At 39.8% G+C, this 13,991-nt stretch overlaps 1 protein-coding gene across 1 annotated transcript in view; it reads left to right on the plus strand.

The window, feature by feature from the left end:
- The window catches only part of VDR (vitamin D receptor), a 205,275-nt gene that overhangs the window by 164,593 nt on the left and 26,691 nt on the right, over window positions 1-13,991 (plus strand). The window contains exon 5 of the mRNA XM_089691376.1: window positions 11,123-11,222. Within this exon, the coding sequence (XP_089547502.1) occupies window positions 11,123-11,222 (100 nt within the window). The remainder of the gene's footprint in view (window positions 1-11,122; window positions 11,223-13,991) is intronic.

A 13,991-nucleotide genomic window follows, 5' to 3' on the forward strand; every position in this document is an offset into this window, starting at 1 on the left:
TTTAATAAGAGGCATAGTGAGTATTTTGCAGATCTAATTTTTCTCACAAAGTTTTGAAAAAGAAAAGAAAAAATATGTTTTTGTTTTCTTTCTTTATTTTCAAGAAACTTGTTACAACAAAGGAAATCTGAAAAATACTCACCATGCCTCTTATCAAATTCTTTGGGGTGTCTACTTTTCAAAAAGGGGTAATTTGGGGTGGGGGTTGTACTATTCTGAGGGGGCCTCCGAAACTTTGATAGGTAGTCAGGAATGGTAAAGAGGAAATAAAGCCCTTTTAAAAGCCTGAAGGTGCTTCTTGGATTTTGGGGTTCTGTACGTGGCCAGATGCCAAAAAGTTTCTCACATGTGGTATCCCCATCCTCGATAGAAGTAACAGACTGTATTTTTGGGCAGTAATTCCACTTACAGTGGATATGAAAATTCTACACACCCCTGTTGAAATGTCAGGTTTCTTTGATGTAAAAAAACAAGAGAAAGATAAATAATTTCAGAACGTTTTCCACATTTATTGTAACCTATAAACTGTACAACTCAGTTGAACAACAAACTGAAATCTTTTAGATGGAGGAGAGTAAAAATAAAAAACTAAAATATTATGGTTGTAGAAGTGTGCACACCCTTAAACTAATACTTTGTTGACGCACCTTTTAATTTTATTACAGCACTCAGTCTTTTTGGGTATGAGTCTATCAGCATGGCACATCTTGACTTGGCAATATTTGCCCACTCTTCCTTGCAAAAGCACTCCAAATCTGTCAGAATGCCAGGGCATCTCCTGTGCACAGCCCTCTTCAGATCACCCCACAGATTTTCGATTGGATTCAGGTCTTGGCTCTGGCTGGGCCATTCCAAAACTTTAATATTTTTCTGGTGAAACCATTCCTTTGTTGATTTGGATGTATGCTTTGGGTCATTGTCATGCTGAAAGATGACGTTCCTCTTCATGTTCAGCTTTCTGAAGGCCCCATCTTCAGCTGAAGAAAAACAACCCCAAAGCATTATGCTGCCATTACCATGCTTCACTGTGGGTATGTTGTTCTTTTGGTTATGTGCAGTGTTGTTTTTGCGGCAAACATATCTTTTGCAATAATGGCCAAAAAGTTCAACCTTGGTTTAATCAGACTAGAACACATTTTCCCACATACTTTTGGGAGATTTCAGATGTGTTTTTGCTAAATATAGCCAGGTTTAGATGTTTTTCTTTGTAAGAAAAGGCTTCCGTCTTAGCACTCTACCCCATAGCCCAGACATATGAAGAATATGGGAGATTGTTGCCACATGTACCACACATCCAGTACTTGTCAGATATTCCTACAGCTCCTTTAATGTTGCTGTAGGCCTCTTGGCAGCCTCCCAGACCAGTTTTCTTCTCGTCTTTTCATCAATTTTGGAGGGATGTATAGTTCTTGGTAATGTCACTGTTGCACCATATTTTCACCACTTGATGATGACTGTCTTCACTGTGTTCCATGGTATATCTAATGTCTTGGAAATTCTTTTATACCCTTCTCCTGACTGATACCTTTTAACAATGAGATCCCTCTGATGCTTTGGAAGCTCTCTGCGGACCATGGCTTTTGTCATGGTCAGGAAAGACCTACTAGAACAACTGAATTTATTTGGGGTTAATCAGAGATTTCAGTTTATTCTTCAATTGAGTTGTAGTTTATAAGTCACATTAAAGGTGGAAAAAGTTCTGAAATGATTTATCTATGTCTAATTTTTTTACATCACAGAAACCTGATATTTTAGCAGGGGTATGTAGACTTTTTCTATCCACTGTATACCCATGGTGTGTGAGGAATATACCATTTAAGTGCCAACTTTGTGCCTCTCAGAAAATAGTTTGGGGTGTCTACTTTCCAAAGAGGGGTCATTTGGAGGGGGGGTGGGGCATTTTATGCCTAGCATTGGAAGCTTATGCCACACATCACTCACTCTTCTAACCACCTGACAGGACAAGGCTTTTCTGACACTTGATGTTACATAAAAAAAAACAAAAATCTGTATTTTTTGCTAGTAAATTACTTTGAACCCCCAAACATTATATATTTTTTTAAAGCAGATGCCCTAGTAAATAAAATGGTGGGTGTTGCAATTTTTTTGTCACATAGTACTTGCACAGCGATTTGTCAAACTCAAATATTTTGAAAGACATACACTTTTTTTAATTTTAATGCAATGAACACAATATATTGGTTAATTGTTGAGTACAATATAAAAGATGATGGTATGTCGAGTAAATAGATACCAAATATGACATGCTTCAAAACTGCAGATGCACTGTGCAACAGCAACAAACTGCATACATTTTTAATATCCGTAGGCACTGCCCTAAAAGCTGCTTTAAAATCCTTTACAGAATACCATTTTATATTTACACAGGAGGTCTAGTGCTAGAATCACTGTCCTTGATCTGATGTTCATGGCGATACCTCACATGCATGGTGCAACTGCTGTTTACATACTGACACTGGGGCCAACGCTTGCTCACGCTTTGTGCACAGGGGGGACGAGGGTGCTTTAATATTTTTATTATTATTTTTTATCATTTTTATTGTTATCACAGGGAATGTAAATATCCCCGTGACCGCAATAAGCTGTGACGGGTATTCTTTTCTGAGAAATCTGGGGTCTCTTAGACTCTAGATATTTCCTCTGCCCTTAAATCATCTGATCTCACCAAGTTTGGTGTGATTATATGCTTTCCCAATTTAAAAATGGTGCTGTTTATATCCGGCGAAACCAAAGTGATGAAATGCTCGTACGATTTCTTAGACTATAGAGATGATTGGCGCCATTCCGGTCTCCAATCGGCTCCATGGTCAGCTGACGGAAACACCGGCTGCATTCTCAGGTTCCCCTGATGGCAGAAAAAGTGTGTGGTAATACCACCCTGCATCCACCCACTTCTAATGGTGGGCATACATGAAATGAAATGCTGAACGAAAAAAAAAGAACCTGACTGGTTCTTCTATTCACAGTGATCGATGTGGATGAAGAAATCTCTGCCAAAAAATGGTTTTTTTACATATGTGCCGAAGCATAGGGGTGATCCATCCATTGGCCACCCCAGGCCCCCATGCTTGGGCATATATGTTCTTTTTTTTTTTTTTTTTTTAACTGAATGAAAAATCTCATCGAAGAGCTCTGCACACACGTATGTTATGAGAGCAAGACCCTGTTGCTGTCAGAGTAAACAGATTGGTGCTGCAGCTGAATGGCATTCCTGCAAAGAAAACGGCAATGGTTAACATTAAAACAGTAACTATAAAACAGTTCCTCAAAAAAATGAAAACTATTTTGTTGTTTTGTTTTTTTTACTTTATTTTTTTTTTAACTTTTATTTAAAAACTAATATCCAGATAGTAGGGTCTCTCAAAATGCGATTGCCAGTTTCCTGACTTCCTAACATCTTTCGAGACCCTTTGTATAGATGTGTCCTAGGCTGTGCCATGCTGTATTCTATACTAATGTTCCACTAGTGTGTGGTAGCGAAGGAAGCAGTCCTTGAGGCAGAGACCAGGTTGGCAAGGACAGGAGGGACAAAAAAAAGCAGGTGTCACGCCTAATTTTCGTGTCTGCTACAGACACAACATCTTTTTTGGGGGTGACTTTTGGGTTTGGGTACCAGGAATGGCATCAGAAAAATGCCTCTCATGCAGCCGGCTCACTGCATCTGGGTTGGGAGTTTGGACCACAGTACCTTCTGAATACAAAAGGGCTGTGATGATCTCTTCCTGGAATTTTAGGAAGGATCCACTTTGTTCAGTTGCTTTGTAAAGCACAAAAGCGTTGTACAGAGCCAACTGAAATAAATATAAAGCCACTTTTTTGTACCAGTGACTGGCTTTTCAGGAAACTAAGTACAGCTTCATCATCTGTTCGTTGAAGTCTACCCCTCCCATGTTAAGGTTGTAGTCATCAAAACAGAGGTCACAACACCAGCTGCTGTGGAAATTTCGATGGTCATGTCTGCATGAATGGAAGACAGGATGAAAACATCCCGTCTGTCCTTCCACTTCACTGCGAGCAATTCATCATTTTTCAAGCAGGCTTTTTTCCACTTTCTAAGATGGGTATTTACAAGCGACTAGGTTGCACGGTGCAACATGCGCCAATTGCAAGATTGTATAAATGTCTAAATAGTGGCACGCTTGTATAAAAATTGTTCATGTATAAGTGGTACCCCATATGGAAAAAGAGTGACACCAAGTCCCAAACTATCATGCCACTGCTCCCCATGTAGTCTGGGTATCCGGGGGGGGGGGCTCCACGTCACTATCTTTTCCCTCATAAATCTGAAAATTACATGTATCGCCTGTTGCCCTCTCACAGGTCTTATACATTTTGACCCCATATCTGGCAGGCCAAAAAAGGGTGGCCAGAAAAATGAATGAGGGACTCATCAACGCAGATGTTTTGCTGAGGAGTATACACATCTGCAAATGTCTGGTTAAGGTGATTTACAAGGGGCCGAATTTTGTGGAGCCTATCATATTCAGGGTCACCCGAGGACGAGTGTATTGTCACTGAAATGCATAAATTGCATTATATTCTCATATCTATGGGGTTAGGCTGCAAAAAAACAAATGAAATCAGGAGATCCTCCTGCGCTCTATATATATAAAACCTAAAATAGCCAATAAAAGCAGCTAACACCTGATCCTGTACCAATAGGTTAAGAGATAAAATATAATAATATGGTGTAGCGCTATATACTAATAATAATAAGTGACAACAAAGAGCTGCAAAAACATACAAGGTCCTAATGGTGGACCAAAAAAAGTGACCTATATGGTAAAAAGTGACCCCAATCCCCATAGGGATGCATACACTGTGACCCCTGGTATCCAATATGGGACACAACTCAATAAAAGGTGAATCCCTACAGAGGGATCAAAAAAAATTGCAGTCAACAAAAGTAGAACATGTTGCAATTATTCTGTATGGAACTCCTCTGGAATGTGGCAACCCACATATCCTCAACTGAGATGAAGAAAAAAAGAGGGGTAGAGATGCACTAGATTTGCATCAAAAACACAAAGGAACACATCAAAAACATACATTTAGAAAAGCATCCGGAACTCAGAAATTGTGGTGTGGACCGACAATCATTCATTTTGCCTCACCCTTACCTTACCTGCCCCCTTCTCTAACATCTTCCTACATGCCACCCTAATTTCTTAAAGCAGACTTTATCGTTGACTTTAGGCATTTTAAGGCATACCAGACCAGCCCAAAGGCTAATCTAAAAATGCTTTCTGCGTTCAGAACCACCCAATGATATTTGACCATCTGTAAAACCGCTAGAATTACCAGTACTTTTTTTATGCTCTTTGTATCATAATACCATCAAGAAACATTGCAGCTGCAAACAAATATTAATAAAACACCAAAAGAAAAGTCAGATGACTAGCAAACGTCAGACCTCAAGACTGGATAGACTGAAATACCAACCCGTTGGCAGGTAAAACAGTTGCTATAAAGATATATTTCAGGTGTTTATCAACTTTTCCTGCCATATTTTATGTGTAAACGGACCTCTCCATTTTTTTCGCTCCAACATGGTTTGCTATGATTTATTGTACCTTTTTAGAGCCATTCTGAATAACTGGGTGTGAATAAGATGCCTTCAGTTGTAGAAGTCCATTGGTGTTCATTTGACCCCCAAGTTAGAGATACATCAGCAGCCTCTGCAGAACCTTAGCTGACCACTAAAGGAAGTCCTGTAGGTCATTTAGACTTAAGACTTTTTTTTTTTTTTTGGTAATCGTAGTATTTATTGCAAGACTTTAGTCCCTAGCCTGTTGCATCTATATCATACATGTTTTTTGCTAGAATTTCCTTTAAAATGTTACTAAACCCAGGACCCTGTATTCACTATATCTGGTTTCCCACAGTACACAGAACATGGAAATGCAATTACCCGTATTTTCCGGCGTATAAGGCGACTGGGTGTATAAGACGACCCCCTAATTTTTCAGTTAAAACATAGGTTTTGGGCTATACTCGCCATATAAGACTACCCCCCTTCCGAGGCAACACCATTTAAAAACATCAGATTTTTTAATTGAAATGGTTATGACTTACCGGTACTTAAAATCCTTCAAAATCCTCATGTTCATCCTCTGACATCATAAGTTCATGAATGACATCTTGTGATACATTTGTAAGACAGTCATCATATGGATCAAATTCCAAATCAGATGGTTACCGCTGGATGTGCGGTAATACGGTAGCTTCGGCTACATACAGTATATATACAGCCCGCTGGATGTGCGGTAATACGGTAGCTTCGGCTACATACAGTATACAGTATATATACAGCCCGCTGGATGTGCGGTAATACGGTAGCTTCGGCTACATACAGTATACAGTATATATACAGCCCGCTGGATGTGCAGTAATACGGTAGCTTCGGCTACATACAGTATACAGTATATATACAGCCCGCTGGATGTGCAGTAATACGGTAGCTTCGGCTACATACAGTATACAGTATATATACAGCCCGCTGGATGTGCAGTAATGTACATACAGTATACCGCGCTGAGCCAATCTGGCTCAAAACAAATGTCCCTATGACTGATTAATCTGTCAGCCCGCTGGATGTGTGGTATATACAGTATACTGAGTATATACCACTGTGGTTTATACAGTATACTGAGCCAAGCTGTTTTATAAACATACCGGTACGTCCCTGCGGTAATCAGCCCGCTGGATGTATGTATGTACAGTAGCTGAGGCTACATACAGTATACACTGGGCCAATCACGGCGAGCGAAGTATTCTACTAATGAATACAAAGCCTACTCGGATTGGCTAAGGTTGTGACATCATCAGCCCACCTCTCTGACTCAGCCAATCCGAGCAGGCTTTGTATGCATTAGTAGAATACATCACTCGCCGTGATTGGCCTAGTGCAGGGGCGGACTGACCATTTGGAAACTCGGGCACTGCCCGAAGGCCCGGGGTCAGTAGGGGGCCCCATGAGATGCCCCTGGTACCTTTTTCATAGGCTTTTTTGAGTTTGGGCAAGGACACAGGGGCCCCATGATCCCCTATTGCCCGGGGGCCCCGTGAGTTGTCAGTCCGCCCCTGGTCCAGTGTATACTGTATGTTGCCGCAGCTACCGTACATACACGCATCCAGCGGGCTGATTACAGTAGGGACGTACCGGTACGTTTTCAAACCGCTTGGCTCAGCACAGTATACTGTATATACCGCACATCCAGCGGCTGACAGATTAATCTGTCATAGGGACATTTGTTTTGAGCCATCTTGGTTAGCACGGTATACTGTATGTACAGTATTACCACACATCCAGCCAGCTTGACCCAAACAAATTCAAGGTTCACATTTTATACCCCGCGTATAAGACGACCCCCAATTTTTGGGGTATATTTTTAAGTATAAAAAGTAGTCTTATACGCCAGAAAATACTGTATTTTAGTAAACATAAACTGCTAAATACCTTTTCTCATTAGCAGTCAGAGTAGTCTTGTGACTTCTATCAATGTTCAGCTGAGCACTGGTTAAAGCTTGTAGGAGAAATTTTAATTTTGCTCTAGAAGGATGCAGAACCCCTGACCTCTTTCTGGACAGTGCTGGATGGCCCTGTGCTGATCACATGCACTCTCCCCCCCCAAAAAAAAAAATCCTCTCTAATAATACACCAAACTGAGTATGTGCAAAGTGGCTCCACACAATATGTCTTATCAGGAGATAAGAGGGGGAGGATCATAGAACTCAGGATCAAACCGGCTTTTTACAAAATGCAGAGGATTAACCCCTTCGGTTCAACAGTGAGTATAACAAGAAGAACGGTCTGGATAAAAGCGCACAGATGTGTCCCAAAGGAAATAAGTGAATGGTATATGTCAACTATGATTGGTGGGGAAAAAACTCACTGCTGCCATGGTAAAAACACATCGGTTTGTGGGAGGTATGAACAGGAGCCAGGCGCTGTGTAGTTTTGTGATAGAAATAATACACCTTGTATGGAGGTGTGTCTTTAATAAGTCATATGGTAAAACAATAATAAATAACCAGCCTGTGGCTTTAGGAAGCCAGGTTCCAAGATGGACGGCCCGTCCGCTCAGAGGGAAGCAGTGGAGTAGAATGCCTGTCAGTGCAGGGACCACGTTTACCCGACGTCCCAGCGTCCTGGATGACGTCACCACGATGTGGAGAGACAGAGGGGGGGAACTCTTGCTGGAGCCGCAGCTTTAGAAGGAAGAGGCCGGTTGCTGGGACAACATGTTTCGCGCGCATGCGCTTTGTCAAGTCTGTGAAAAGTCCAGCAATCGGCCATTTTATAGGAGACCTGCACGGCAGAAGGGGCCGGCTTAACAACCAAGGGGATAATCAAGAGCAGACGGCTCGTCTCACAACAGGATCAGATTGCAATTGAAATATGAAAACACATTATAAGGACAGGAACAAAGTGTGATTAAAACCTAAATATGACCATATTATAAACCTTTTGGGCTTAATTGTGTCAAAATGGCATGTGCAAGATTATCAAGGGGGAAAAAAAAAAAAAAAAAAAAAAAAAAAAAATGGGGGGGGGGGGGGGGGGGGGAAGGCTGCTTAATGAAGCTTCATTAGCCAGCTGGATGAGTTCACATCTCAAAAACATTGCTGACCGCAATAAAACACAGGAATGGTGGGAAAGATTGTCAATAATCCTATTCATATCTATAATAGTGAATAGGAAAATTATCATTATATTGGTGCTAATAATATTCATAAATATAATAAAACTACATACATATTTTATAAAACAAACTTGCATAGGTATATATAATAAAACAATATAATGAAAAAATAAAATATACACACACATATATATATATATACATACATATACATTAAAAAAAAAAAATATAGATATATATATATATACATACATACATGTGGTAATAAACAGGAAAAAAAAAAAAAAAAAAATTATAAATACATTTCAGTAATTACTCTTATGGACCGAATAAACAGAGTGGTATTGGATATATAAAATATGAAAAATAATGTATAAAATATCAAAGATAATAATCATGTAATAATAGTGATGTGTGTTTTATTATAAAATATATGGAGAACCCTAAGTTACCACTTAGATGATACTATGTACTTCAAGGTCCTCATTAAGGCCATTCGGTACCATAGATCCAAATTTATAGATCCAAAAGGTTTCCCTTTTACATAGGAGGGCTAACCTCTCATTGTCAGTAAGGGTTCCTTTGGGAATGTGTTCTATGGCCATCACTTCTAGGACACTAAAATTCTTGTTGTGATGGCAAAGAAAATGCCTAGGGACACTGTATTTGTCACATCCATCTTTTATGAGCCTTCTATGTTCTCCAATGCGTTTACGTAGAGGACGTATTGTGCGGCCCACATATATCAATTTACAGGGACATGTGAGCACATAAACCACATGATCTGTGGCACAAGTAATAAAATGTCGAATGTCATAAGAGATCCCTTTCGGATCAGTAATTTCTGATTTACCATGGGTGATAAATTGGCATGTCAAGCAACCTTTCTTTTTACATTTGTAAATACCAACTCTGTTATCGAAAAAGGAACAAATGTCCTGTTTGTTTTGAGAGGACATGGACAGTTTACTGGGAGCTAGAATATTTTTGAGTGTACGGGCTTTTCTGAATGTGACCTGGGGAGCAGATGGAAGACTGGGTGCCAGACGGGGATCAAGTTGCAAAATGTGCCAATGTTTTCGTATAATCTTGGTAATCTTGCGATATGCCGTATTATAACCAGTTACAAACCTAACGGAGTTTGACTGGTCATGGGCACGTGTTTTTGTAGTGGCTGAGTTTTTGCCATGTTTGGTGAAAGCCTCATTAATGAGTGTAGGGGGGTAACCTTTTTCACAGAATTTGGCAGACAATTCGGCGCCCAATTCCTTATAATCATTGAGTTTAGAACAATTTCTTTTAAGTCGCTGGAATTGGCCACTCGGAATGTTGTTTTTCCATGCCGGGTGGTGACAGCTTGAATAGTGAAGATATGAGTTACCACTGGTGGGTTTGGTGTGATTTGTGGTATGAATAGTGTCACCCTCAAATGATAAAACTAAGTCTAAAAAAATTATACTAATAGGATCAAACACGTGAGTGAATGATAAACCAAACTTGTTGGAATTACAATGCAGTACGAAAGGTAAAAACGTGTCAAGAGCACCATCCCAGATTAAAATAATATCATCAATATATCTTCCAAAGAAGACAATATGTTGGGCAAAGGGGTTGTTTGACCATATAAATTCTTTCTCCCAGAGGCCCATAGTTAGATTAGCGTAACATGGAGCAAAATTTGCCCCCATAGCTGTGCCGTTTATTTGCAAGTAAAACTGATTTAAAAAGGTAAAATAATTATGTTGTAAACAGAATTCCGTGCAATCAATAATAAAATTAGCCTGAACGGAGTTCATGTGGGCATCTGATGATAAAAAGTGTTGAAGGGCAGACAAACCTACTCTGTGGGGGATGGACGTGTAGAGTGACGACACATCCAATGATGCCCAATGGTATCCTGATTGCCATCTATATTTGCTTAAAATTTTGCTCTAGAAGGATGCAGAACCCCTGACCTCTTTCTGGACAGTGCTGGATGGCCCTGTGCTGATCACATGCACTCTCCCCCCCCAAAAAAAAAAATCCTCTCTAATAATACACCAAACTGAGTATGTGCAAAGTGGCTCCACACAATATGTCTTATCAGGAGATAAGAGGGGGAGGATCATAGAACTCAGGATCAAACCGGCTTTTTACAAAATGCAGAGGATTAACCCCTTCGGTTCAACAGTGAGTATAACAAGCATGCTTTACTGCATATACAGACTGATTTTACTACTGTAGGTTTAGTTACACTTTAAAGATTAAAGTAATTTCAGTAAACATGTATTAAGACAGATGTTCGTTAGGCTGTCATATTAGGAGCAGTGACTGTGTCCGTGCAGCCGCTGAGTCTCAATTGACATGAATGGAACTGCCTGCACAGGGATGCACAGAACATCTGTGCACATCTGAATAATTTATTCTATAATGGCACATTCATATGACTATTAGAACATTCTGTTTTCATTTTGCAGCCTCCAGTCAGAGAAACTCCAACAAGAAGAATTACAAGATCCTCATCTGTTCAAACACAGAGTTTTTCCTCAGACTCAGATCCCTTTAGTTCATCTCCAGGTAAAAATATGAACATCTAAATTCATTCAATATTTGTAATGTGTTTCATTAAACCCGTCTCCTACAAAAATGGCTAACAAAGCACATGGTCTACATATAGTTTAGTTTTTGAAGTGTGTGTAGATACACACACACACACACACACACACACACACACACACACACACACACACACACACACACACACACACACACACACACACACACACACACACACACACACACACACACACACACACACACACACACACACACACACACACACACACACACACACACACACACACACACACACACACACACTATTTGTTTTGCTTCTGAAGTTATCAGCAAAATTGTTGATCTACAAGCTATAAGCAGGGTGGTGCCACCATTATAAACAATTTAGCATGTTTCTGTGTTGACGGCCTGCTTATTATATTGAGTGTCCTACATTTACTTGTGATGTCCTACCTTTATGCTCTCCCTTTCCACTAAACATCTTACCCTCCAGTGTCCACAACACGTTTGGATGGTAGCTATGTCTAAAATCACAGGAATTCATTTTTCTCTTCCTGAATTTTGGCACTCAAGATGGTATAAGAAGTTTACAGATTTGTGATATGGGGACTCCAGTTGGGAGACTGTTAAAGCAAATTAAATACAGAAAATGCAGAGGTGTACGGCATGTGAACACTGAAACTCTTGTGCATTTCAGTGCCCAGGAAATGGCATTCAAAATTCTGTTCATGATCAGCTATGGAGCTGTTTACAGCAAGAGTGCTGTAATGTGCTTTCAAATGACTGTATGCGATTTGAGCACATTATTCACTTGGTGCAGAGAGAGATATGTCAGAGTCTCATTGGGCTTTTTTTGTTTGCTCTTTTTTTTTTCATTAACAAACAGTAGGCACACAGCAAATTCATTAAAATTAATGAGGACACTGCAGGTAAAGCTGACTGTGTGTTTTATACATTTTTCAAAAGTGTCCTGTATGTTTTGCCATATATTGAATATTTATTCGATTGACACAGACAATGAAAATAATACTTATGCAAATTAAAGGGATTTTTTGTTCATCAACATATTACAGAGCTGAACTCTATGAACTTGTACATGTCTTTGTAAATGATCAGGAATAGTGTTTTTTTTTTTTTTCTTTAGTGGTGTCTGAGACATTTGCAGCCAACCTGTATATTTCTCATACTCCACAAACAAATAGAATGATTTCAGCTCCCTACACGATCAGCCTGACTTATTTTAAGAATCACTGTCACCAAAAATATTTCAATTCTGATAACTGTATAGTTTTAATACTCATAACTTTATCACAATATTTACATTCACTAAAATGTCATGTAATCTTTAATACCCCGTACACAGGCTTCCAATGGAGAATATAAGTGGCTGTGCAGAGTATATACAGTATACACTGCTTTGACCCTTAGGAAGCCTGTCCATGACCGTTTGTAGACATTAAGGGGTTTATTTACTAAAGCTGGAGAGTCCAAAATCAGACTCCCTTCTGCATAGAAACCAATCGGCTTCCAGGTTTCATTGCCAAAGCTTCATTGAACAAGCTGAGGTTAGAAGCTGATTGGTTTCTATGCAGAAGGGAGTCTGATTTTGGACTCTCCAGCTTTAGTAAATAAACCCCTAAGTTTCTGTAAAGAAGCTGGAGGAAATCAGCAGCACTAAGATGCAACCAAGTAAGAAAAAATGTGAAAAACGTTTTCGTCTGATATCTATCTAAACTTATTTTACATGCTTTTTTCAATATATTTACATGCAGAAGAAGCTATCCATTCAAAATTCCAGTGACGGGGGTTGGCACAAGCTAGAACACTGCTAAAGTTGCTAACAAGAAACACCTTTTAAACTGCTGTTGCTTCTGTTGCTGGCCAGCTTTAAATGCATGTAAAAATGGGAAAATATAAATGCAATTAATACACTGAATACTGATGCATTCCAATAAACATTATACTAACAACCTTCATATCTTGATTATACAGTACAGGGTACAGACAAAGTGTTCATAGACCCTGGGTTATAGGCTCATACCTTCAGGTTGATGGACACTGGCAAAGCTTTTGAGGACACAATCCTTGAACCTCTTATAACCAGGGCTGGAGCTACTACTATGCAAACTAGGTAGCCGGCTAGGGCGCGGCAAGAGCTGTGAATACGGTGGTATAGTTTTCCCTGCTGTAACATTAATTATGTCTTCTCTGGGCCCCATCAGTTCACTAGAGACACAGCTACAGCTGCGCTGCATTTTGTAATGCTGTTCATTGGCAGCTAGCCGCAGCTGCTCACATGGGTGTGGACATTTTTGGAAAAACTACTTGTCCAGGGACTAAATCGGTGCCCCAATCTACTTTTCCCTCATGACAATCTACTTGTCCAGATAAAAAATTAAATACATTTGAACCAAAACCGTATTTAAATCTGAGGCGCTTTTAGGAATTTCTGGGGCTTTAAAAATCAAAAGGGGCTTTATAGCGACTTAAACATTTAATATTTTTAACATTGTGCTGTTTAACTCCTCCTCCCCTCCCTGCCTCTCTCCAGCACTGCACCCGGTGACTAGCAGAGAGGGAAAAAACCTTGTAGTGTAATGAGCACCGATTGGGTGCTTGTCAGGAAAGGGGAGTTGTCCGGCTTATCCTTTATCCTTTTTTTTGCATTTTTTGCACGATTAAAAAATACATTTAGGACCGAAGATTACACAAAACCCCTAAACATTATATATTTTCCTAAAGCAGGCACCCTAGAGCAGTGGTCACTAA

The sequence above is a fragment of the Staurois parvus genome, unplaced genomic scaffold (assembly GCF_062004578.1).
Source record: "Staurois parvus isolate SC_StPar_1 unplaced genomic scaffold, SC_StPar_1.0 ptg000562l, whole genome shotgun sequence".
NCBI classification, from domain to species: domain Eukaryota; kingdom Metazoa; phylum Chordata; class Amphibia; order Anura; family Ranidae; genus Staurois; species Staurois parvus.